Source organism: Galdieria sulphuraria, assembly GCF_000341285.1.
Source record: "Galdieria sulphuraria unplaced genomic scaffold scaf_59, whole genome shotgun sequence".
Taxonomy (NCBI): Eukaryota; Rhodophyta; class Bangiophyceae; order Galdieriales; family Galdieriaceae; genus Galdieria; species Galdieria sulphuraria.
In genome coordinates this window covers 1-23,203 of record NW_005178416.1, presented here as the reverse complement: position 1 = coordinate 23,203, position 23,203 = coordinate 1, and the positions used below count along the sequence as shown (strand labels likewise).

Genomic DNA, 23,203 nt, shown 5'->3' with positions numbered 1-23,203 from the left:
ATTTATTTTCCAACAAACTTATTCTCGAGTTGATTTATGGTCCAGATAACTACGAAAAGGGCAACTCCAATAAAAAACGATATGGCAGTCACCACCACAAGAAATGTTGATATACTAGCAAATAGAATATTCCATCCTGCCCAAACAACTGCACCCACAACGACACTCAGTAGAGCTTGGAAAACTAGCTTTATCTTTTGAACCGTTTTAAGACCTTTAAATCTTTCCGGAGTCTCTCTTATAGTTAGTGGACAAACTTTCTAAAAAAAACACTACAACCTACCAAGTCAGTTGGTTCGTTATCATCCAGTATCAGAGCATACCATTGTTCTCCTAATCCGATATCTGAAATGCGATAATACTTTCCTTTGTAATAATAAACTTGTTTATCTACGTAATATTTACTGTAAGGTCGAATTACTTCCACTCTACAATCTTCCAGTTCCTCTATATCGGGATTGTCCCACAAGCTACAACGAAGTTGCTTTCTTTGTACAAAACGTTTGGATGATAAGCAACGAGAAATAGTGCTAGAATTTGACTTTATTGCTAATCGTGGCTGACATTTACGAATATCTAAGGTATCGCAAAGTAAGAAGCCTGGTACCTCAAAACATGGACGATTCCTGGTGAACATGAGCGAATAGTGATCTCCAGTAGGGTGTCACCATCAGTTGAGGACAATTTTGCCCTCTCTCCAACATCATGTCTTGTATGATTCTTTGAGCTGTGTAATGGAACATTCCTTTGCCTTTCACAAAAATGTGATCGAAAAACATTTGACTTTGAATATTTTTGGCCTAAAATAATTCTTGTGAACAAGGAGAGATATCATAGGACAAGGGAGTGAAATGACTACCTTTTCACTCCATAAATGTATAGCCAAATGATTCTCTGTTTCGTCTCCTATAAATCGTGAACTTTGTCCTCGATGACTACAATTGATGACTATCTTTTACCTTGACTCGTATTGAAATACAATTCGCTTAAACCGACTGTATCCCATAGAGGCATATAAAAGGCATGATGTGGTAGAACATTAGCTTCGCCTGGAAATGTTCGATAGATGCGATGTGGGAGCATTACCTTTGTATAGAGTCCATTGGAGGATGAATGAAGAACCAAAAGATCCTTACCGAATAGTGATTCCAATGCGAAGAATCATAATGTCGACAGTATTCAGCTCTCCATCTTTTCACGAATGGAGCTCCTTTCCTTGCAATCAACACAGCATTTCCTAAGCCCTGTAAAAAGTTGAGACAAACTAGACTTTTTTGAGAAACTAGGTTACCACTGAAGCATTGACACCCTCCTCACCAAGGGAAAAGTCGTATTGTCGAAGAAAATGAAATGGTTTCAGAACGAGAACATCCATATCCTAAGGTTTTATGTTCAGACTCAGTTCATGAAGTGGATGGATATGTTGAGTTCACCACGTAGATTCCTCCAAATTGATGAAGTATTTCCAACCGAAGGTAATCCGCTCTATGAGCAGCTGAAAATAGGGGCCTTCCACATACATGAGTAGGTGCCTGATTAATAGAACGTGAATGAGAATCCGTGAAAGCACTTTTCATATATTTTCCACATACTATGACTTTTCTCAAAGTAACCAGTTCTTTTGTAGCATTCCACCAGATACCAGAAGGTTCGAATGCATAGTGTAAAATCATATTTGTCGGATTTAAGCGCAGTTTGACGCTTAAGACAGAAAGAAATTGAACAAGGCTATAAGGTTTTCCATCAAAGTCCTCTCGTAAGCCAAAAATAAAATGAACAGTATCTGGAACGATGAAATGTTTCAAATGCATATCTACGTCATAAGAATCGTTCTTATGAGAGATAGGAACCTTTTCAAAATTTTTAGAACCACAGTCATTTTCGACGATATAGCGGTCAGTGGATAAGGGCATACCACTGTTTGTGATGTTTGCTTATGGTTAGGCTGAAGACTGGTTTTGCAACAACTCTTCGAATGGTCTGAAAACCATAACATGGCTATGAGCAAAGTAAGAAACGGAAGCTGACTCAATGTTGAAAGCTTTGTTGATGAACGTGGAACCATTTTGGTTTATTGGAACTATTTCCTGACCACATTGAACATTTTGGCTGTTCTCTCATGAATAATGAGCAACATGTAGAATTGGCGCCAAACCTTACAGTCCCCTTGTTGCATTTTTCTCCAATCATATCCGTTTCACTCAGAGAACAAACGATGCATTATATATACAATGGACATTTCAGTTTATGTTTTTAAAAAAATTAGAAAGATATAAAGCAAAAAACACTAGGGAATCTCAAACGACATTTGAGGATTCGAAGATCAGTCCCTCGATCTGCTTTCTCTGTACAACTCAATATGGTTCAAGTAGGAAAAACTTCGGGAGCAGAGAAAGAAAACCAGTTTCCTCTCTATTTAGGTAAGAAACTTGAACAGACAAGTTGTGGAAGTATAAACCTAAGTTATAACAATTTCAAATTACTTGCAAACATTTGAATTTTCGATAAATTCTACAAGGCGCTTTCTAGACAGCAAATAAAAGTTTCCTCAGCTCGTTTGACATTTTGGGGGCGTTTTGTGATAGATTTAATTCAAGAACCGCAGAAAAGGCGCTAAAATATGAGTGGGCGCCAATTTTTCCATTCCGATTTGAAAGTACATTCTTCTTTCATGGTTGTCCTGCGAGCTTTAGAACTTGAAAACTTCAAGACATATCACCCCAAAGTTCGTATAGAAACAAAAGGAGGTTTTAATGCAGTTGTGGGTCCCAATGGTTGTGGAAAATCAAACTTTATGGACGCACTTTCTTTTGCTCTGGGTTGCAGAGCGTCCTCTGTGAGAGGAAAGAAACTTGAAGACCTTATATCGAACAATATACGTGAGAAATACTCCAAAGGAAAGATATTTGCAACCGTAAGGGTAATATTTTCGATAGAAGAAGAAGAAGCAATCAGTCTCGAACTATCGGAACACGTCTCAAGATTGAAAGACGACGAGCAATTACTTTTGACTCTGTCACGAACCATAACCGGAGAAGGAACTTCCGACTATGCAATTGCTGAAAAGAAAGTTTTGCAGCATGAATATTTTGCAATTCTTGCGAAACTTGGTTTGAGAAATAATGCACAAACTTTTCTCGTATTTCAGAATCAAATAGAAAGCGTAGCGTTCAAAACTCCGAAAGATTTAACCGCAATGTTTGAAGAATTATCGGATTCTATCGACCTGAAAGCACAGTATGAAGAAGCTCTTCAGCAAAAGCAAAGACTAGATGAAGAGTCCGCTTTATTCTTTCAGCAACGAAAAGCTTTGTCATCTGAACGGAAAAGATATAAAGAGCAGTCTGCAGAAGCTCAGCATTATCGAGAACTAGAAGAAAGACTTAATCGAGTGAAATCTACTAAAAGCCTTTTGCAACTCTACAAATTCAGCATTCAGAGAACTCAATTGGAGAACGATTTGAAGAAATTACAACATGAGATTGAATCGAATAAGGAAAGCTTACAAGATACTGAATTAAAGCTACAGCAGCAACGAACGATATCGGCAAATGCTTCCAAGTCTAAGGCAGCGACTCAAAAGAAACTTGAACGTCTCTTACAAGAAGTCGAAAATCTTCATCTTCTCCAAACCACTAAAGAAAGTCAGAAACAAGAAATCGATAAGCAACTTGCAAACAAAAAGGTAAGTATACCTTTGTCAACTTCGTTTATTCTCGTAAAAAAACGTTATGTAGAGAAGCCAGGCCGCGCTACAAGAAAAGATTTCTACCACAGAATCTGAGATTTCAAAACTTCGGGAAACTCTAGAAGATATTGAGCAAGCAATACAAATAACTGTGCAAGACATTGCTAATGCAAAGACCGAATGTACCTTATCTTTGGAGGATTACGAAATATACAAGAATCTTAAGCGTGAGGTCGCTTCTAAAACGTCTTTTTTGAAGCAGGAATTAGAAACATTGCAACGAAATGAACAGTTGTTGTCCCAGCAAAAGAGAGGACTCGAACAAAAGCTAGAACAAGCGATTTCTAAACAGGTAAGATAGCTTCTGCGATAAGAAAGCTTCGTCATTTGAGAGCTATAAGGACGCATGCATTGCAGAAAAAGACAAAATAGAAGATCAAATTAAGAGAGCTTATAACAAACTTGAACAAATGAGAGAAGACGCAGAATCGAAAACTTTGGAGAAGCAGCAAATGATAACGCAACGAAATGAAATGCTTGATCGAAGAAGGCAACTGGAACAAACGTTACGAGTTATACAAAATGAACTCATCGAATGTGGAGCTATTTTACATGAAGTAAGTGCTATTCAATAAGTCGCTAGACCAAAATCTCAATAGAATGTCAGAATAATGTTCAAACAAAGATGGAGGAGGCATTCACAGTAATGAAAAGAGTTTTCCCGGGTATTAAAGGGAAACTTCGTGACTTGGTCTATCCTATCCAAAGCAAATATCGAACCGCCTTTCAAGTAGTGTTTGGCAACTTCTTGGATGCCGTTGTGGTTGACAACAGTCAGACCGGAGCTGAATGTATTTCTTACTTGAAACAGCAGCGCTTAGGCTCCATGTTGTTCCTTCCACTTGCCGATATAAGGCCAAAGCCAATACAAGAAGACCTCCGAAGACTTGGCGGCAGTTGCAAACTTTTAGCGGATGTTTTAAACTGTCAGCCACAATATTTGTCTGCTATGCGTTATGCTGCAGGCTCCACTGTAATATGTGATTCTCTTGAAGAAGCACGTCAGGTATTCTCTAGAGTGAAACGTGAGCAAAGGAGACGTATTAAGGTTAGGTAAACTGGAACATTAATATGAAAATTACTGAGTTACTTTTTTAGCTATGCAGTCTTGATGGAACCGTAATTAACAAGTCTGGCTTTATCACTGGAGGATACTTTGATGCTGAAGAAGCTGACAAAAGCACTCAACGTCAGAGGATAGAAGAATTGCGAACGCAACAAGGAGCCATTCTTGACGAACTCTCCCATCTTACAACTGCAAACATATCTAGACTTGACGATAAAATAGAAAAGATAGCAAACGACATAAGTAATCGACAAAGTCAGGTCGAAGTACTGGAAAGAGAACTCGACTCGTTGAAGAGGCGAAAGAGGCAGCTTTCGGGAGAACTTTCGACAAATCTCAATGTTAACGTTGACAAGTTGCGATATGAACTCGACGACAAGAACCGAAAATTTTCGGATATAACACAACAAGTTCAGATTATTGCGCAGCAAATTCGTAACTACGAGAACCAAACATTCTCAAATTTCCTCACCAAATTTGGTTTATCAGACAGTTCTACTTTTGAACAAGTAAGTGATGTCATTAGATTTTCCGTTTGATATCTGAAGAGACTTGTTTAGAAATATATTCAAGGACTTGAGAATCTCTCTGAGAAAAGGAACAAGTTAGACACACAAAAAGTAAAACTTTCCAGGCGTCTGGAGTACGAAAATGATTCACTCCGAGCAGCCCAAGAACGTTTGAAAATTTTAAGTGCTGAGATAAGTTCAACTGAAGAATCAAGCCTATCCATTTTACAAGAAGAGGAGTCAGCCAGGAAGCAACTAGAGCAACTTGAAAGAGAAGTTGTCAGTCTTCGTGCGACTTTGCAAAATCTGTCCTCATCGTAAGTTTTTGAACAAGATGCAGCAGTTTTTGTCGTACTTATAGTGACAAGATTTGAGCAAGAAAATGAGAGAAGTAGGAATTTGAGAAAACAGCTCATAGGTATTCAAGAACAGATCAATTTGTCTGAGAAACAGCTGGGTAACAAACAAGAGGAATTCAACGAACTAAAACTTGCACGTTCGGAGTTGCTGCGCAGTTGCTTGTTGAATGAAACTTCGATACCTTTAAAAGGTCTTTTTTCTTAATTATTCTGTTGTAAACAATTTACTGATAATTATTCGCAGATAATCGTATATTAACTGATGACGATGCTATTCCCGAAGACGATGAGGTATTTATCAAGTCCCATTTTCAAAATCAGTTGCCTTAACTTGTATCTAACTTTTAGTTGGACTTTGATAATCTGAGTAGAAGATATCGTGACTGCAAGACCGATGATGATTTTGCAAAGGTTATCAACGAAATGGAGGAGAACGAGCATCAGATTGTTAGCGAATTGGATAAAATTGCTCCCAATCTACTTGCTAGTGATAAGTTGCTGAGTGTTAAGACTCGAATAGAAGAGGTTGTACAGAAATACGAAGCAACAAGACAAGAGGCGATGGAAGCGACTCGAAAGTTTCAAAAGATTCGTGAAGAACGAAGGAAGCGTTTTCTTTCTTGTTTCAATGTTGTTTCTGCGAACATTGATCGAGTATACAAAGAACTTACACGAACTTCAGTTTCTCAATTGGGTGGTACTGCTTATTTAGCATTAGAAAACTATGAAGAGCCCTATTTATATGGAATTAAATATCATGCGATGCCTCCTGCTAAACGATTTCGTGATATGGAACAATTAAGCGGTGGAGAAAAGACCCTTGCTGCTCTTGCCTTGATTTTTGCTATACAGGCCTATCGACCTTCTCCATTTATTGTACTTGACGAAGTAGATGCTGCTTTAGATCGCGATAATCTTGACAAGGTATTATTTGTTCGCGTCTTAGTGGATTGCAACTGACATAAAAAAGGTTGCAAGATTTATTTTACAACGGTCAAGAATGAACTCGCCCAAAGAACAATACGTTGTCATTTCGTTGAAAGATAAGTTCTATGAAATGGCAGATTCCCTGATTGGAATCTATCGTGATATGGTAAGCCATTCATTGAATATCCACTATCCTACATTTCTTGAACAAAATTAACAGGATAGGTCGTGTTCTGGTGTACTTTCCTTGGATTTGAATCAGTTCGGAGAAGCTGTCTTGCAATAGTGCGTGCGTGCTCCTAACTTAAAAGACTTCTTTGTGACTGGAAACTACAATATTTGGAGTGCTCATTGTTCAGAATAGCAGTCATTATATCACAGATTGTTTTTCTTGGAAGACGCTTAGCATGAAGACATAATGTTTATTCAAAACACGTCTTGAGTCAATACAAAAAGCTTTCTATAATTGCTGCATTCGATTTCGGATAAAGTCATTGACGACATCGTTAAATCTTTCTGGCATTTCATAATAAGGCCAGTGTCCTGCAAACTTGAACTCTTGAAGCATTTTTCGAGGTAACTTGTCAGCGAGATATAAGGCTGCGTCCTCTGGAAATATTTTACTTTGTACACCATATATCACTAGACAAGGACACTGCAACAGAGGTAAAGTCGACCTCCAGTCCAGCTGTGCATGATCTTCCATCAACTTGCCCAAAAAGTATGCATCTGCTTCTTTGGATATCGAAACAAAGTATTCCATTTCTTTCTTACTTGGCTCACGGAACAAGCAGTCATGTATCATTTGGCTAAATACTGCGTCCGGCTGCATTTTTAAGGCTGCCTGTAGATGAACCAGGGAGGCATAATCGGGAAGAGTCTTTGACCTTTTCACTCTATCAGTACAACTTGAATCTACAGCTTTGAGAGAGTGCCTACCCAAGTTTCCAGGAACCATCAAAAGACTGTAACTGATACGGAGATTGATCCACAAATATTCCAGCTCCAAGCCGCTTACAACTAAACAACTCTACAAAAGACCTACGAAACAGGTTCTGTCAACAGCACAAAATGTCAAAATGAAAGTCCACTACCAAATAACAGCAGCACCTAACGAGCAACCCAAGACAACAAGTCCCGACTTGGATCCATCCTTATCAATGGACAAGTGATCCAACAACTCGTTCAGATCAGCTGCCAATCTTGCCACGTGAAAACCATGTTTGGGTTTATCTGAAGCACCGTGCCCACGAAGGTCTGGTGCTAATATCCATAAGATTGAAAACGAAACTCAGCTTGGCCTTTCCAATACTCACTTTCTTACCGATTACTTTAAAACTCTGAGACAAAACAGGAACGTTCTTTGAAAAACTCTTATGACTTCCAGACCAGCCGTGCAGAAGCACAATAGGACGTCCACTCCCTTGCACAACATAACTAATTTTTACCCCATCACTGGTGGTAAACTGTTGCAAGTCTTCAGTTGATGACAATGTCATAATTGGCTTCCTTTATACAGTTTCAATGAGCTAGTAGTTTGACAATCCAATCAATCTATACAAGAATCGTTCACAAAAGGAGTCAATCCCTTTTCTTCTAAAATATTCCAGAAACTATCTAACAGTTTCGGATGATACTGTTTCAAAAAGAGGTACAATTTACGTAAAGTTATTACTCGTTGTGAATGTATCCATCGAATAGGGTTTCCTTCTTCAAGATGATGTCTTCTTTCTACTTGCTCGATCACTGAAAAAGGACGCTGCAATACTTCTAGAGCAGCTTCAGGTTGTCTCATCTTTACAAATCCTTGAACAGCTGCCATTACACAAGGCTCATTCAACTCGATATGACAAGATTCCATTGTTTGTAACGTTTGCCATATTTGTTCCTCTGAAACTGCGACTGCCAATAAATAACGACTCCATGACACAAACAACCTAAAACGAGTACTTCTCCAATGAATAGGCAAATTAGGATCGAGTGAAATTGTTTTCAATACTTGTAAAGCGTCATCCCATCTTGCGACTTCCATTTTGATATTCAAATAACGTTCCATGACGCCATATAAATGTTTAGATTGTCCAGAAAGCAAACGACCTTGTTCCAACATCTTATCTGCAATCTCGTTCACTTCGTTGCGAATATTTTCCAATTCTGTTGCATACTGAGTGCAAGGTTGAGAAAGATATCTATTGCGAGTTCTTTGAACAGCAACTCGAAGCGATAAAAACAATAGAAACCAATCATGGACACTTGGCAAAGTCCTTCTTGGTAAAAAACGCAAAGAATGATAAACATAAATGGCCTTTCTATGTTGGCCTGTTCGACCATAAACTCTCAACAAGTGAAAGTAAGCACGATAGGTCAACGCTATCTTTCTGGAAACAGCATCTTCATAGAAACTCTCTGCAGCTCTATGATCGGCACAACTGGCAGCACAAGATATCAAAGAAGAATAAATAGCACTGTTAAGCTTCGATGGATGTGTTGACTTTAAAAGCTGGTGAATTTCAACTGCACGTGAAATCAGTCTCAACTTATCACAAGATTGAACTGCAATATCAAAAGCAAAAGAATCCAACTCCTTTCCTCTACTTAACAAATGTTCAAAGGCAGTTAAACAAAATGAATAACGACCTTTGTCAAATAGGCCTTTTAAGAGACATGTCCAAGTAACGATATCATAGCAATCTGGAATTCTCTTTAAAGCATCGGAAAAAGTTTCTTCAGATTGCATACAATGCTGAATATCGACAACTGGACTAAGAATATTCGTCTCTTCATCGTTCTCTTTTTTAAAACAAATATCAAATTCAATATCTTCCAATCGACCAGTAGCAAGAACTCGAATGGCATCTTCAAAGTATCCAGACCTCATAAGAGAAAGAATAGTGACAGATATTAGTGACTCACTAGGAACGATTCCTTCTTCCTTGGCAACTAGCAAAAGTTTCTTCACTTCATCACACTGATGACATAATGCAAAACTACTTGCTGCTGCTGTAACAACTTCCTCAGTAATAACTATTTTCTGCCGTTTCATTTCTTCTAAATAGAAATCGATGAGTTCCGTTTGACCTAATAAACCCAATATTTTCAACAACGTTGCATAAGAATGACTAGTTCGAGGATTCAAATCAAACCAGCGATTGACATCATCTGCTACATGGAAGACTCCGGAAGAAGTCCACTTGGAACCAGATTTCCTTCCTAACAACTGCTTCGTAACTGGTGGAATGGAGACTTCCGGTTCCTCTCCATATAACTCCTGACAAGAGAGATTCTCCAATAGCTCTTCCAAACTCAACTCTTTCAAACTGTTGAGAGAAGACTGTTCGAGATTATTCAAAGAACCTTGTTTCTCAATAATGGTACACGACCAACGACGACAAAAGTGTCTTCTGTACATGAATAACGAAGATCGAAATAAACCAAGACGTTTATAATTTCCAACTCCAACGCTTATATGGAAAAGTCTCGAACACTTAGTGTCAACAGTCAACCAGAGGGATGGTACAACGCGGTCACAGCACTGTATAGTGTTGGAAATTCTACAGCAACTCCACAGAGGAATGCAACGGATGATGGTTCGAATACACAACATTTAAAGAGAAAGATTACAGGATCAAAAATATTCGTCTGGAGAAAATAGTTTAAAGTACAGCAAATACATGATAGCAGGAGCAACTTTCTAAAAAGCCAATCATCATTATTTGTGACTCGATGATAACCTTTCGGGGAAAGGCAGCAATTTTCTTGTTATGGAATAACGACCCGAATACTTGCTGATAATAACAAGTTGTCAGTGTTGTATTAAGAACTTTTCTAAAATGGCCTTGTTCGAGGATTCCTTTGACCCTCTGCGAGTTGAAGAACACGATCCTTATTGGAAGGAGGTCGAACCTGTAAGGTTTTTAATTGATGGGAAGCTTTTTTAAAATTTGCTTATTTTGAATAGTACTTTCGACCTTTTCATAAGACTGATGTAGCGTTTTTAAAATCTCTTAAAACTTGTGGTGGCAATGACCCATACTTGGAACTTCCTCCAGTTGGGGGTTATCAACACCCCGACCGCAACTCGGAACAAGTAAGCTTCTTACGAATTTTGAATAGTTCCATCTAATGTGGTAAAAATAGGGTTTGGCCGAAAGAAAACAAGCAACCTTGAACAGTTTCCCCTTTACCCAACGAGTGGTTGCGGCCCTCATTGACACTGGAGATGGTGATTCTATAGCGTCAACTACTACAAAGATTAAAGGAAGTTCGCAAGAAGAACCGCTTTGGAAAGGTTTTAGTGATAGAGACACACAAAGATATTATCAAGAAGTATTTGAAGAAAGAATTAAGGAGCAACTTCAAAAGCTGGGTCTCCTTCAACCTGAAGACGATGATTATGTTCAGTCGAGGATTAGAGACCTTCAATGGAGACTGCGTACTGCCAAACATGATGCAAGAATTCGAAGAACAAACTTGTTAAATAAGGTTTCAACTACTGAAACGAAGAGGCAGGCGAGTGCGAGAGAGATCAAAGCTCATAATGACGACCTGGAAATTCTCTATTTGGTTCATATGTTTCGAAAATACAGGAAAAACAAAAAGTACAAAACTCGTTTTCAGAAATTGTTAAATAGTATGTTTCCAGCATGTAGAGGATGGAAAGAAGCAGATATAGAAAACTTCCGAGGAAAGAAGTTAACGGCCAGGGCCACTTCGAAAAAATCGGCGTATGCGTCGAAAACTCATGCACCGAAGGAAGCGATAGATCTCCCATCAATGTCAGAAGGCCTAAACAGTGCTGAGTCGATGTCTGATGTCAGGTCAGTCTCATATCCGACACAGAAGCAGTCAGAGGCCACAAAGTCTCAAAGAAAAGCAACTAAAAACAATCAAGTTGGTTCGTCTTAGTGTCTTAAAAATTCCACTCTTTCCTTTCTCTTATTATATACCGATTTGTTATTGTTTCTTCCGATGGTAGTTAATCATCTATATCACCAAATGAGGACTTTGCCACATCATCTTGATTACTTCACTTTTCAGATTGGAGATGTTTTCCGCTTCGGTTTAATGTAAATGAATATTTTATGAGTAGGAAAGAAATGTTTTACAATTTTAATATGGAGGCAATTAAAATAAAATCGATCTTTTTTCATCAATGAAAAGGCGAATTATTATCAAATATCAATTTTCAGTATAGCTTTAGTTGAGAGACTGAAAGCTATTAAAGCCATCTTTTTTTAAAATAAATCAAGTATGTAAGCGTAGTTTTGAATACCTGTCAAAACATTAAAATAATGTATAGCCGTCAAATAATATAAATCTCTCTGAGCTTATTTCTTTGTAAAAATCTGTTTTATTGGAGTCAATTTAAATTTTTGCTTTTTTAAGTAAAAAACGATTTCAATTTATCGATCTTGTGTTAAAAAATTAATAATGAACTGTGCTTACGTTCTTTGTATAAATTCGTTTTCTCTTGAACGTAGAAATATTTCGAAACGTTAATTCTACCTTTTGCCAGATTGCTCTTTTTCTCTTTGATACCTTTCCAAAAATTAACAATATTATAAATTTATAATTTATCCTCTTAATTTTTTTACTTGAAATTTTTTTGGTTTATTTGATGGCATAAACATACTTTGCAATTTTGTTTTGCTTTTATCATGCTGAAGAATTGGACTGACATTAAAATATTTTACTAGGCACTGTTTTTTTAAATTGAACATGGTCGTTGGTGGCTAGTTTTTATATTTGCTATTTGTAGACGATGAATGACACCATTTCAGAACTTCACCGAGAAATTCGGCAACTTTCAGTTGCTATGTTTACAGGCATAGGCGTTACGCAACGCGATGCTGTTATGACTGAAGCGACGACACCCCGTTCGCTTGCTGAAGCAGGTAGTTGTCAAGAAAGTACCACTTTACAGTAAGCCATAAACCCTTTTCTTTTTTCACCCATCAACACTTTATTCAAAGGGACAAGGAGAGTTTTCGAGAGTCAGTTACTCAGCTAGCAACGGACATCAGTAAGTTTTCAGCTAACTCAATTTTGTATTTTTCTGAGTACTTACTTACTGTTGGATGGGACAGCGAATAAGACTCAACAAATTTTACAGACGTTGGAACAAGTAGAGTGTTTAGAAGAGGAAGCCAAACTCCTGGAAGACTCATTATTGACTCAAGAACGAGACAGGGAAGCAACAAAGCGTATGACAGAAGAATGGGAGTATACTTTTCAACTTTATGAAGTTTTAAAGAGTTTAGAAAAGTTTTCCACAGAAGGACACTGAAAATTCTCTTTTTTTTAATATTTGTGTTTTGTTAGATGTTGGGATGGGGGACATGGCCATGGTCATCGTTGTATAAAACCAACAACTTGAAGTGTCGTTATTTATTTTCGTTTACTTGTAAGACCACCCAAAACACTATTCCTTTCATGTCTTCTAGTACACAAGGAGCAGAACGTTTGCTAGAATGGGAAAGTACCCTTGTCAAGGACTTGAGAAGCCTTCGTTTTCCTCCTCCAGTGAGTTATCAATATTCACCTCTAGAATATGCATGGCCTTTGCATCAAGAATATGTTCGACGATATTTTCTCCCAACAGCACGTATTTTATTTGTTGGAATGAATCCTGGACCTTTTGGGATGGTACAAAGTGGTATCCCTTTTGGTGATGTCACCACAGTAAAGGATTGGTTCCATATTCGTGGAGAGTTACGAAAAGAGGCTCTGCCAAAGCAGGTTCATCCGAAACGACCCATTCTAGGTTTGCTTTGTCCTAGAAAAGAAGTTTCTGGTCAAAGATTTTGGGGTTGGGCTCGTCAAGGTTGGACGACTAGTGAGAATTTTTTTTCTTGGGCATTTGTTTATAATTACTGTCCTCTATCCTTTATGTCTTCTAGTGGAAAGAATATTACTCCTGATCAGTTACGTGGTAAAAGCCAATCAGAGTTGTTGGATAGGTGCAATATTTGTCTTTTACAGTTGGTCGATTGGATGAGACCAGTTTTTGTGTTTGGTCTTGGCAAGTTTTCATATCAAGTATGTTGTGATGTTATAGGTCATATTTGTGCTGTGGGTATGCTTCCACACCCATCACCGGCTAATCCCAAGTCTAGTCGTTATTGGAGTCAGTGGTCAACCGTTGCCAACGATATACGAGAGCAATGTCGACAACAAAATATTCATATCGAATTGCCCTATTGAACGATATGCATTTATATATATATATATATATATATATATATATATATATATCATAAGGATCCTATTCTTTTAGTTGCATCTTATTCTCATACTATTTACAGACAAGTCAATCATTCCTACATAATTCCGCAACAATCTGTCAGTTTTGCTTGTTTTAAAGTGGGCTTATCGATAGAACTAGCAGTTGTACATTTTTCTGTTATATAAATAGGAGCCTTGGATATACCATCGGTACTCGAGTGCCTAGTTTCTATAGAATCCGATGAGTCTTCCTTGTAAAGAGTATCTTTTGGATTCCATCTGTTAGCATCTTTACTATCCATTACATTTCCTCTTTCAAATAGTTTTGTATAAGAACAAGTGTTTCCCCCGTCTGCTGCATCAGTTTCCTTGGAAGTTTTCACGAAATCTTTAAAAGGCAAACAACCGAGATGTTGTCTATTCATTTTTCCTTCTATGAAGAGAGGAGACGAAGAAGATGAGGAAGATAGAAGAGGAGGGCTACTTGCTTCCACTGAGATAGTACAAGGTAGAGAGTCTGCTGTAGTTGTTTCCACTGCAAGTTGACTTGTTTCATTCGCAGACCTTTGTTCTTCCAAAGGTTGTCCATTCAGTGCTTGTTGTAATTCATTCGAGTCCCAAGTCATTGGACTCGTTGGAAATAGTTTAGAATCTTCCTCCACAACAGTATTCATATTTTGTGGAGGTGTCTCATATCCCGTCAGTTCCGAGTTGGCAACCAGGGAAGATGGTTCCTCCCAACTAGACTCACAAGGTAAAAAGAGAGAAGACTCGGAACAACTTGCTTCTTCCTCATCCACCACTTTATGAGTATCAACATAGCCACTTGTCAGTTGTTGTAAGTGGCTGTGATGACCCAAGTTTTCATTTTCTTTTGCCCACATAAGAATCAATCTTTTTCCCAACAAAAAGTATTTTATTTGACAAGTTTTTCATTCCATAAGCCTTCTTCTTCTTCTTCTGGTGGTGATGATGATGATGATGAAGACTGCATAGGATAATAAACCGATGAATTATTCTCTGTAGTAGCTCTTTTAGATATCCAATGACTCCATATACGTTGTATAGTTATACGAGGCATTCTTATTCCAAAAAGTCTTAAACATCCAACTCCAATACAACCCAATAAAGGAAATGTTCCAGGACCTAAAACAATGGCCAATAAAACCCATTTCAACCAACTCCAAATAGACAAATTCTTTTCCAATCGAGTGGGATATTCTTCATCCCTATTCCATTGCAATTGGTCCGCATCCACCTTACTTATTTCATATACATCTTCGTTCTTCTTCCACTCTATTCGTACACAATCACTCACATAATAACTTTGTCCACTTATCACATGTCCTGGAATAGAACCAAACCAACTATCATTGTTTCTTGCCTGTATCCAATGACTTTGTACATTCTCTTCATATCGATCCATCGATAACCATCCTCTGAAATAAATAGCATGTTCTTTACCAACTTGTAACAATAATTGAGTTAAATTGATGGAATCATGGAATAAATAGCCACTCAAAGTATCATTCATAAAGGGATCCATCCATTCACTCGTATTATTCTGTTTCATAGTTGAGCCATGTAAGGAAATGGAATCCTCCTTAGCTGTCGCAAACTGAATCCAAGTCTCATGTACAACTAAACCTCCTCCAACCCACCAAACCCATAAAAACTCATCCATTCTATCCTTATTCAAAGGTCTTCGTTCACTCCATCTGCTATTCATGATTCGATCATTCCATCCTCCATTCATCACATTCCTCCCTAAAGGCTCTCCCCATCCAATCAAATAAATAAAAGGTTTCAACAACTCCATAGCTACAAGTGACAATCGAATATTGCGTGGAATATGGCCATCCCTTTCACGAATCATAGGCCAATCATAATATCCCAAAGTAGAATTAGATGGATGTTTATTGTGACTCGTTTCAATAAGATAGGCAATACAACGATTGGAAATATTGGTGGCTGTGGAAGGACTCCATAAACAATATCCACTAACATCACTCCAACTCGCTCCATATGCCCAATCTTCTAAACCTCCACGAACAGGATAAACTTGTGAACCCATATCACCTATAACATAAGGAGTCTCATAATCACCTGCTGAACCGGAAACTTGTTGTAACTTGTTGGCTATCAAATGCATTATCTCAGAATCAGGACATGGTTCACATGGCAATGTAGATGAACAATGTTTCGTATCTCCCCATTCATAACTCAACACATTGGTGCCTCCATGAAATGTTAATAATATTTGAAACAAATGTCGATGAAATAAGGAATAAATAGTTCTCGCTGCCACAGTTCTCATACAATTGTTTGGTTCTTGATCAAAAGGAAAGTCTCTATTGGGATCCATACCAAGATAATCGGTGCCTTGTTCTGACTCTCCTCTCACTCCATGAGAATATCCCACAGCATTGGTCATAGGAATCACGGTAACCATTCTAGTATTCAATAACATGGATAACCAAGGATCTCTAGGACTATGTTCTACTAAGGTCTTGATGAAATAATAACTGGACAATGTTCCAATAGGCTCATCTCCATGAAGTTCTCCGGAAACCAACATTTCAGGTAACTGTGCCAACTAGAAAGAATATATATATATATATCAGCAAATGGTCCAAAAAAAACACAAGATATATTCATTACTTGTTGTGGGGATTTGCCAGTACGATTGACCAACTCTACAATCCATATAGTACAAGGTTCCTGTTGCACTCCACAACGACCCACGGAAGCAAGTTGAAAGGCGTCTTGAGAACTATATAAACGAACAACATCGGGATATTGGTGTTGCAAATCGTGTAAACCTTTTACTATCTCATCATAACTAAGATATTCTATGGATGGACCTGATTCTGTACTTTCCATAAACAACAAAAGACTCAACAACCCAACTAGTATTATCATCTTATCCATGATTGGCAATCCTGTTGGAATTTTTTGTTGTTGTTATGAGTTTTTATGTATGGCAATCAGAGTTGAATAGAAAACTGGATGCCTTTCCTTTTGAAACAAGTGAGTCAGATGAAACAAACTCTGTACATTCTAGCGACTCTATAGAACAACCAACTATAGTGTCTCAGTATCTTCCTTGGACGATAGAAGAAGATGATACTCAAGAACAAGACACCGTTTCAAGAAGACAAGTATTCGGTGCTTCTGTAAGTGATATTCGCGAAGAATGGCCGCGAAAAAAAGGAGGAAGGAAATCAAGTACTTCTTCGACGGTTCCTAAAAACTTGCAATCCTTTATGGGAGAAGCAAACTTGGCGTTTGTGGAAGGAAGATACGAACAAGCCATCGAAATACTCGAGCACATCATAAAAGAAGCTCCTAAAGTAGCTGCACCGTATCATACACTGAGTGTGATATTTGAAAATAAGGGAGAAACCCAGAAAGCACTGGATTTTGCTCTCATTGCTGCACACTTAACTCCTCGAGACATCGATATGTGGAAACAATTGGCAGTAAAAAGTCAAGAATTAAAAAACTTGGACTTGGCTATATATTGTTTATCCAAGGCAGTCAAAGCTAGTGGAGGGAAAGATGAACAGGCTTTGAGAGCAAGAGCCAATCTATATATCATAAAAAGGGATTGGAGAAGAGCAGCTCAAGGCTTAGAAAAAGTTGCTCGAATGTATCCAAAAGATATTGCATTAGGTAAGTTGAGTGATAAAAGAATATTTCACAAGCCAACTATTTTGTTATTAGCTCTCCAAGTTGCTCAATATTATTATGATGCGGAATATCCTATCCATGCTATTCAAGTGCTTCAACATACTTTGGATAATGTAGATGAATTTTCTTTGGAATTGTATCAAATGCAAAGCCGTTTGTTGATGGAAGAAAATGAATATGAAAGAGCTGCCGCATTGCTAAGCCACGCAAGATTCCATTTCTTTTTGAAAGAAGAAATGCCTTTTGATTTACAAGTCAATTATGCTATTTGTTATATTCGTTTGGGTCAACCACATGTTGCTGACAAGTAAGTGTGTTGTGTGGATGTGACTTTTTCTGATTACTCATTTGGTAAAGAATTCGTCGATATTTATTGCAACACCTTGAACAAACTCCATTTTATTTGAAACAACTTGCAGATGCTTACACAGATTCAGGTTATGTCGAAGAAGCCATGGAAATTTGTCGAAAGTTACTGACGTTGAATGTGGAGAATGAAGAAGAAATATTTCTCAATTTGGGTCGTTGTTGTAAGATACTTCAACATTTTGATGAAGCCTTGGGTTGGTATGAGAAGGTACTATCAAAAGATCCTAATCGATTAGAAGTAAGTAGAGAATGAATGGTTTCAAAACCAACAATCATTTCGTGATATTCTTATTGATCGTGACTATATGAATAGGCTTGTCTTGGAATGTCCTATATTTATGAACAAATGGGAGAATTGGATAAAGCTGCAGAACTTGTTTCTAAAATGCAGAATATATCTGGAAAACATAGAGGCGAAAGATTGGAAGCCATTTATACATATGCGAGTGAAACTGTAAAGAGCATTTTGGATAGAGCAGAAAGATATTACAGTGAAGGAAGACTTTTGGATTTTGTAGAAGCAATATTGCCCTTGTTGGAAGCTAGTGCAGATCCTCGAATGCGTACGAGGATACAAGAAGAAACGAATACCTTGCAACAAGTCCCATTGTTGGGTCAAGGTGATAAAGGAAAGGAAGAAGTCACGGAGCCTGATGAAATATCCAATCACTCATCGAGTAGTCATTTTCTGTTGACATTTAGAAAGTCGAAAGATAAGAAAGAAAGAAATTGGGAGAAGAAAGAAATCCAGTTTGGAGTGGCAGAAATGGGTTCGGTTATTTCAACGGTAAGCAGAATACAATTCTCTTATTAGTTCTCATATGTAGTTGGATAGATATTGGGTGAATCTGCGTTTGTTCACTTATTAGAACGTTGTTGGCGAAGTATGTGTGAATTGGGTAGGAATGCTGAAGCCTGTCGATTGGTGCGTAGTCTTATTCAAAGTGGTCAAGTAAGATTGTGTGGTTTTGAGAAAAGAGCTATTGTTGATAGATTGTGGTTGAATAGATACAAAATGAAAATGATCGCAAACGTCTCCATATATTTGCAGTTGCAGGAGCTTATGATGGAAAGGATTATGAAGGTGCTTATGAAGGTCTTCGTAATTTATGTTTGGAAAGACCTTATTCTGTTTCTATTTGGGCACTTTTGATGAGAACTTCTTTTTTGGGATCAAAGGAAGATACCAAGACTTTGAAATTTGCGGTTGGTGTAAAACAATGAAACTGTTTTGGAAGGAAGCTGATGACTGCACTAGATTCGTTTGTTACATCGTCATCCAACTTCAATTCCTGCCATTTTAGTAACTGCTCATATATGTTCCATGAGAGGTTCATTTGGTTATGCATTGGCTGAATATTTTCGAGCATTTGGACACTTACCCAAGCATCCATTACCTTGTCTTTGTATAGGTAAGTTGAAATGGACTTTGTAGTTCATTCTTAACAGTCGTTTAGGATTACAATATTTATTTTCTGCAATGAGTAGAAGAGTTGCCAATCGTCATCGAACAGTATTGGAAGCATTCACATTTTTATTTCATTATAGTACACTGCGTAAAGAGCAATGGTCTAGTCATTCTCATTTGGCATTGATGGAAACCAAATACAATATTGCGAGAGCTTTTCATTTTCTTGGTATGTGCATCATATTATATATTCAATAGGGAGAGAACCCTCATGAACATAGGTATCTTTCATCAAGCATCTGTTTTCTATCGAGAGATTCTGTGCATGGATTGTTCTATACCTGCTAGTCACGACCTTCGGAGAGAAGCCGCATACAATTTGGCTCATATTTATTGTCGTTCTGGTTCAGTAGATTTGGCCAGAGATTTGTTGCGCACGTATGTAACTCTTTGATGAAGTTGTGAACTAAAAATATTATTTCCGTTTATCAATATACTGGTCTCGATATATATATATATATATATATATATTCGTAATCACTACTCGCTAATAAAGAAGATAATTAGTAGAGTCACCTTTTAAGCTCCTCCAATACACGATATTTTGGGAAAATGTTGATGCAGACCTTCCAATAAAATAATCAGATTCGACACCCATCCACTGATCTAATAGAATAACACCATAGTAACCTCGAAATGCAGAGTTGTCTTGATCATAGAATTGATTTCTATGACTACTTTCAGCGCAGTTGGTGAGATTGGCACAGGTGTACCAATCCACTTGAGTCAATCTTTTGGAAAGATATCGTATGGACTCATCCACACGAATACTTTGTCTCTTGTCTTTCATTCCAACCATATAAATGGAGCCAATGTTTTCTTGGTATTCGGATTCATATCGTTTCAAATGTTGTAGGATATTGGAATAAAAAGTATGATTGGCAGCATCTGATCCCCCAACGAACCTGACATGAACCACTAAAAGAGGATGACGAACTTGACTGACAAACTCTTGAATAGATTGTTGAATAACATCCTTTGGTCGAATAAAGTTACGAACTTGATACCACCACTCATCATACCATGTACAATTGTATAGATTGGTAAAAGAGAATCCTAAAAGAATCGTATCGCAATCTTTCTTTTGTTGTCCTATTGGTTTCAACATTTCAAAAACATGGATATTCGATGTTAACCATCTCACCTTGACAAATTGTCCATATTCTTTTCCCTCTACCTAATATTCGTTCACAAACATGTAATGAATCTTGTGCATACCATCTTTGAATAGTTACATTCACTCCTAAACTTTGATAGTAGTCACCATTTCGATTGGACTCTTCAGTAGACTCAACGAAGAGACTCAACGAACGTTTTGAATCATAAAGCTTTAAATAGTCATCCATTTCTAATATTGGTTGCACACTGTTCAATAACTTGGCATCAAAATAATGTCCAACGAGATAAGAATGGTTGGAATGTCGATCATCTCGCAACGCATGACCACCACCAGGTGTATATGCATACCCCAATACCAAAGTGGCGTTTAAGTTTTTAGCAATAACTAGTGAGTTGATGAGACTGTTTAATTGATTGTTGAAACTTCCATAGCGAGAGTCGTATAACACATATCGGTTGGGAATAGCTCGATGTGTGGAATACCGAATAGCTATTTCACCCTTATCAAGAGTAGAGAAGGAAAGAAATACGAGACCTATGCAAAAAGCAACCAGAAAAGTAGCCGCACGAAAACAATAAGAATTTTGCTTTGACTTTTTCTTTTTCAAAGACATTTCCTGAAAGTATAGAAAGGAAAAGAAAGGTGCCTCTTTGGTAGCTGCGAAATGATCAAATGAAAAATTTCCCGCTCAATATCCATCATCATCGGGGAAGAATGTCCTTGTTCAAAGGAAACTTTACAACTATTGCGTTGTGACTAAAATGTCTAGATAATCTATTCTCTATGATTTTTTAAGAGACACTCTCATTAAGGCTCCTCTTCTATTGCTTGAGAAAGGCAATAATGCTATCATTCCTAGATACTCCAATAGAATTGAATGTTTCAAGATGTATTTTCAGGAAATAGTGACCAAGCTTTCTCTTTTGTTGACAACAACCACAACAAATAAACATATTCAACTTCCAACAAGGCTGAAAATCATTCAAGGAAGTTGTGTTGGAATGAAAATCTCAAGAAAGGAAATGATATTGCAACTTTGGGGAGATTACCATGTCACGAATACTTCACCCTGAGGACTATAAAGTATCTTCAACGAGAGAACTTCAAGAAAAGGTACAAAAGCAAAAAGAGTTGGAAGAAAAACAACATAATGCCTTGAAAGAATATCAGTACCAGTTTGGAAAGATTAGAGGTTTAACGCCGGAATCATTGGAAAGCACAACGCCAAAACTAGAAAAATCATCGACAAACTGCCCTTCTTCTTTGAATGAAACAAGTTCTTCAACTCCGTTTTCAGCTTGTATTTCACGTACTACTGTGGAAAACTCTTGTCCTTCTGTTGCTGAGAGAATGGTGTCACCTGATGGAGTGAACAGAATGTTGGATTTCTCTGAAAAGCGCAACTCTTATAATTACCACCAAGCTGAAGAGAGGAAACCGAAACTTTTCCAGAATCTGAGCTTTGATGTGCCATTAACTAGAGGTAAGTGCTTAGTGTATAGATTATACTCAAACTGTGAGTGTTTAGAAGCTACTGCTGGTCAAGAAGGGTCTATTGTCTCCTATAAGAGAAACAAAAGGGAAGACTCAGGAGGTTGGTATTGAGTATGGTTTTTGGAAACTTTGTTGAAGAGAGTTGTCGTTAAAGGAAGAAGCGCGAGTCAAACGAGGATGGTTAGTAAACTTCGTCGGTTTGTATGCTTTTAAGTATATCCAAGTGGGCAGAAATATATATACATATGAAATATGGAAAACTATCATAAACACTTTTTGTTTATCTTTCCAATAAGAGTTGTTCATCCTACTTTTTGAGGACAAGCCACGATTGTTCAAGGAAGATACCCATATTCTACTTGAGGTCGTTCAATAGTCCTTTTTCTTCACAGATTTGGTTGACAGCTGAATCGGACAAACCCTTGGTTCTAGTAAAGCCACTTAAAGCAAATGTCGTTGTTTCTCCTGTTACTCGACCTTCCGCATCGACTTGAGCGATAGATATTTGGACGGAAGCATGGTCCTTTGCCGTGATTATGCGGTTGGAAGCAGCACTATAATAGATATAGTAACATAAAAATACAAGTACAACTGTATTCTTACCATTTTCTAGGAACATAAAGGTCTACAATTTTCTTTTGTACGTTTTGCATATCTTGAACCGAATCGACGACGACAAAACTATAATTTCCCAAATAAGATGAAATGCCGATGAAGCAGACTTATGGTTTATTAGAAGAAGGGGGTCTCTTTTTAGGGTCAAGAAAACGTTTAGATCTATTGGCTTCTCTTTTCTAATAAATATATTTCTTGTTAGTAATTTGTATATAACCACACTCTTCATATACTTGCTGTTCTTGCACTAGAAGCAGAAGGTAGTTGGGCTTCGTCTCTAATAACATCTCCCAAGCTTCTTTGTAGTAACCCCACTCCTATAAGAATAGCACCGGTCGCACCTACCAATATCCAATCACCTACATAACCCTAAGAAAATACTTTCAAAGCATTTAACGTGACTAACCAGTAGAAAGACTCAACAAGGGATGATGAGAATAGGGAGCCCAGTTCATCATGGAGATCATCAAAGATCAATAATTCTTTAACGCGAGCTCTTTATTTCCCAACTCATGGATGAAACAGAAAATCAGAATCTTGTAGTTTTCCGAATGATTCATCTTTGGCTCTTGTATCTGCAGGAATAGTAACTGAAGCAGCAGTAGTACAGT

General features: G+C 37.6%; 15 protein-coding genes across 15 annotated transcripts; 6 read left to right on the top strand and 9 right to left on the bottom strand.

The window, feature by feature from the left end:
• Positions 1-12: 12 nt before the first annotated feature.
• On the bottom strand, positions 13-703 carry Gasu_56330 (uncharacterized protein). The gene is made up of 3 exons (XM_005703197.1): positions 284-703; positions 96-233; positions 13-49 (listed from the first exon to the last, which is right to left on the bottom strand). Exons 1-3 carry the CDS (start codon positions 635-637, stop codon positions 35-37), a joined length of 507 nt encoding a protein of 168 aa, XP_005703254.1. The 5' UTR covers positions 638-703; the 3' UTR covers positions 13-34.
• A 29-nt stretch (positions 704-732) lies between these two features.
• Gasu_56320 (alpha 1,4-glycosyltransferase family protein) lies at positions 733-1,923 on the bottom strand. Its single transcript, XM_005703196.1, has 5 exons — positions 1,434-1,923; positions 1,292-1,378; positions 1,137-1,244; positions 960-1,086; positions 733-906 (listed from the first exon to the last, which is right to left on the bottom strand). The coding sequence occupies exons 1-5, from the start codon at positions 1,911-1,913 to the stop codon at positions 755-757; spliced, it is 954 nt and encodes a 317-aa protein (XP_005703253.1). The 5' UTR covers positions 1,914-1,923; the 3' UTR covers positions 733-754.
• A 700-nt stretch (positions 1,924-2,623) lies between these two features.
• Positions 2,624-7,008, top strand: Gasu_56310 (structural maintenance of chromosome (SMC ATPase family)). Its single transcript, XM_005703195.1, has 11 exons — positions 2,624-3,685; positions 3,738-4,040; positions 4,090-4,305; positions 4,356-4,801; positions 4,855-5,323; positions 5,375-5,640; positions 5,692-5,873; positions 5,927-5,973; positions 6,031-6,606; positions 6,653-6,775; positions 6,830-7,008. Exons 1-11 carry the CDS (start codon positions 2,672-2,674, stop codon positions 6,893-6,895), a joined length of 3,708 nt encoding a protein of 1,235 aa, XP_005703252.1. The 5' UTR covers positions 2,624-2,671; the 3' UTR covers positions 6,896-7,008.
• Positions 7,009-7,015: 7 nt separating this feature from the next.
• Gasu_56300 (chloride peroxidase) lies at positions 7,016-8,113 on the bottom strand. The gene is made up of 4 exons (XM_005703194.1): positions 7,934-8,113; positions 7,704-7,872; positions 7,549-7,650; positions 7,016-7,496 (listed from the first exon to the last, which is right to left on the bottom strand). Exons 1-4 carry the CDS (start codon positions 8,106-8,108, stop codon positions 7,070-7,072), a joined length of 873 nt encoding a protein of 290 aa, XP_005703251.1. The 5' UTR covers positions 8,109-8,113; the 3' UTR covers positions 7,016-7,069.
• A 9-nt stretch (positions 8,114-8,122) lies between these two features.
• On the bottom strand, positions 8,123-10,063 carry Gasu_56290 (pentatricopeptide (PPR) repeat-containing protein). The gene has a single exon (XM_005703193.1). The coding sequence runs from the start codon at positions 10,016-10,018 to the stop codon at positions 8,159-8,161; it is 1,860 nt and encodes a 619-aa protein (XP_005703250.1). The 5' UTR covers positions 10,019-10,063; the 3' UTR covers positions 8,123-8,158.
• Positions 10,064-10,303: 240 nt separating this feature from the next.
• On the top strand, positions 10,304-12,189 carry Gasu_56280 (uncharacterized protein). The gene is made up of 3 exons (XM_005703192.1): positions 10,304-10,514; positions 10,568-10,696; positions 10,747-12,189. The coding sequence occupies exons 1-3, from the start codon at positions 10,440-10,442 to the stop codon at positions 11,512-11,514; spliced, it is 972 nt and encodes a 323-aa protein (XP_005703249.1). The 5' UTR covers positions 10,304-10,439; the 3' UTR covers positions 11,515-12,189.
• Positions 12,190-12,193: 4 nt separating this feature from the next.
• Gasu_56270 (uncharacterized protein) lies at positions 12,194-13,008 on the top strand. The gene is made up of 3 exons (XM_005703191.1): positions 12,194-12,531; positions 12,582-12,631; positions 12,696-13,008. The coding sequence occupies exons 1-3, from the start codon at positions 12,371-12,373 to the stop codon at positions 12,893-12,895; spliced, it is 411 nt and encodes a 136-aa protein (XP_005703248.1). The 5' UTR covers positions 12,194-12,370; the 3' UTR covers positions 12,896-13,008.
• Positions 13,009-13,023: 15 nt separating this feature from the next.
• Gasu_56260 (single-strand selective monofunctional uracil DNA glycosylase) lies at positions 13,024-13,868 on the top strand. The gene has a single exon (XM_005703190.1). The coding sequence runs from the start codon at positions 13,042-13,044 to the stop codon at positions 13,810-13,812; it is 771 nt and encodes a 256-aa protein (XP_005703247.1). The 5' UTR covers positions 13,024-13,041; the 3' UTR covers positions 13,813-13,868.
• Positions 13,869-13,872: 4 nt separating this feature from the next.
• Positions 13,873-14,663, bottom strand: Gasu_56250 (uncharacterized protein). Its single transcript, XM_005703189.1, has 2 exons — positions 14,634-14,663; positions 13,873-14,574 (listed from the first exon to the last, which is right to left on the bottom strand). Exons 1-2 carry the CDS (start codon positions 14,651-14,653, stop codon positions 13,929-13,931), a joined length of 666 nt encoding a protein of 221 aa, XP_005703246.1. The 5' UTR covers positions 14,654-14,663; the 3' UTR covers positions 13,873-13,928.
• Positions 14,664-14,686: 23 nt separating this feature from the next.
• On the bottom strand, positions 14,687-16,743 carry Gasu_56240 (carboxypeptidase M). Its single transcript, XM_005703188.1, has 2 exons — positions 16,495-16,743; positions 14,687-16,429 (listed from the first exon to the last, which is right to left on the bottom strand). The coding sequence occupies exons 1-2, from the start codon at positions 16,714-16,716 to the stop codon at positions 14,750-14,752; spliced, it is 1,902 nt and encodes a 633-aa protein (XP_005703245.1). The 5' UTR covers positions 16,717-16,743; the 3' UTR covers positions 14,687-14,749.
• Positions 16,744-16,763: 20 nt separating this feature from the next.
• Positions 16,764-19,814, top strand: Gasu_56230 (RNA polymerase III transcription factor TFIIIC-like protein). Its single transcript, XM_005703187.1, has 9 exons — positions 16,764-17,508; positions 17,560-17,833; positions 17,884-18,133; positions 18,209-18,682; positions 18,731-18,847; positions 18,904-19,101; positions 19,154-19,307; positions 19,353-19,532; positions 19,585-19,814. Exons 1-9 carry the CDS (start codon positions 16,800-16,802, stop codon positions 19,755-19,757), a joined length of 2,529 nt encoding a protein of 842 aa, XP_005703244.1. The 5' UTR covers positions 16,764-16,799; the 3' UTR covers positions 19,758-19,814.
• Positions 19,815-19,822: 8 nt separating this feature from the next.
• On the bottom strand, positions 19,823-21,103 carry Gasu_56220 (uncharacterized protein). Its single transcript, XM_005703186.1, has 2 exons — positions 20,508-21,103; positions 19,823-20,455 (listed from the first exon to the last, which is right to left on the bottom strand). The coding sequence occupies exons 1-2, from the start codon at positions 21,094-21,096 to the stop codon at positions 19,851-19,853; spliced, it is 1,194 nt and encodes a 397-aa protein (XP_005703243.1). The 5' UTR covers positions 21,097-21,103; the 3' UTR covers positions 19,823-19,850.
• A 360-nt stretch (positions 21,104-21,463) lies between these two features.
• Positions 21,464-22,230, top strand: Gasu_56210 (uncharacterized protein). The gene is made up of 3 exons (XM_005703185.1): positions 21,464-21,966; positions 22,012-22,077; positions 22,132-22,230. Exons 1-3 carry the CDS (start codon positions 21,534-21,536, stop codon positions 22,188-22,190), a joined length of 558 nt encoding a protein of 185 aa, XP_005703242.1. The 5' UTR covers positions 21,464-21,533; the 3' UTR covers positions 22,191-22,230.
• Positions 22,231-22,232: 2 nt separating this feature from the next.
• Positions 22,233-22,643, bottom strand: Gasu_56200 (40S ribosomal protein S21). Its single transcript, XM_005703184.1, has 2 exons — positions 22,581-22,643; positions 22,233-22,531 (listed from the first exon to the last, which is right to left on the bottom strand). Exons 1-2 carry the CDS (start codon positions 22,628-22,630, stop codon positions 22,333-22,335), a joined length of 249 nt encoding a protein of 82 aa, XP_005703241.1. The 5' UTR covers positions 22,631-22,643; the 3' UTR covers positions 22,233-22,332.
• A 9-nt stretch (positions 22,644-22,652) lies between these two features.
• Positions 22,653-23,153, bottom strand: Gasu_56190 (uncharacterized protein). Its single transcript, XM_005703183.1, has 3 exons — positions 22,999-23,153; positions 22,830-22,951; positions 22,653-22,771 (listed from the first exon to the last, which is right to left on the bottom strand). The coding sequence occupies exons 1-3, from the start codon at positions 23,057-23,059 to the stop codon at positions 22,700-22,702; spliced, it is 255 nt and encodes an 84-aa protein (XP_005703240.1). The 5' UTR covers positions 23,060-23,153; the 3' UTR covers positions 22,653-22,699.
• Between the last annotated feature and the right edge of the window lie 50 nt (positions 23,154-23,203).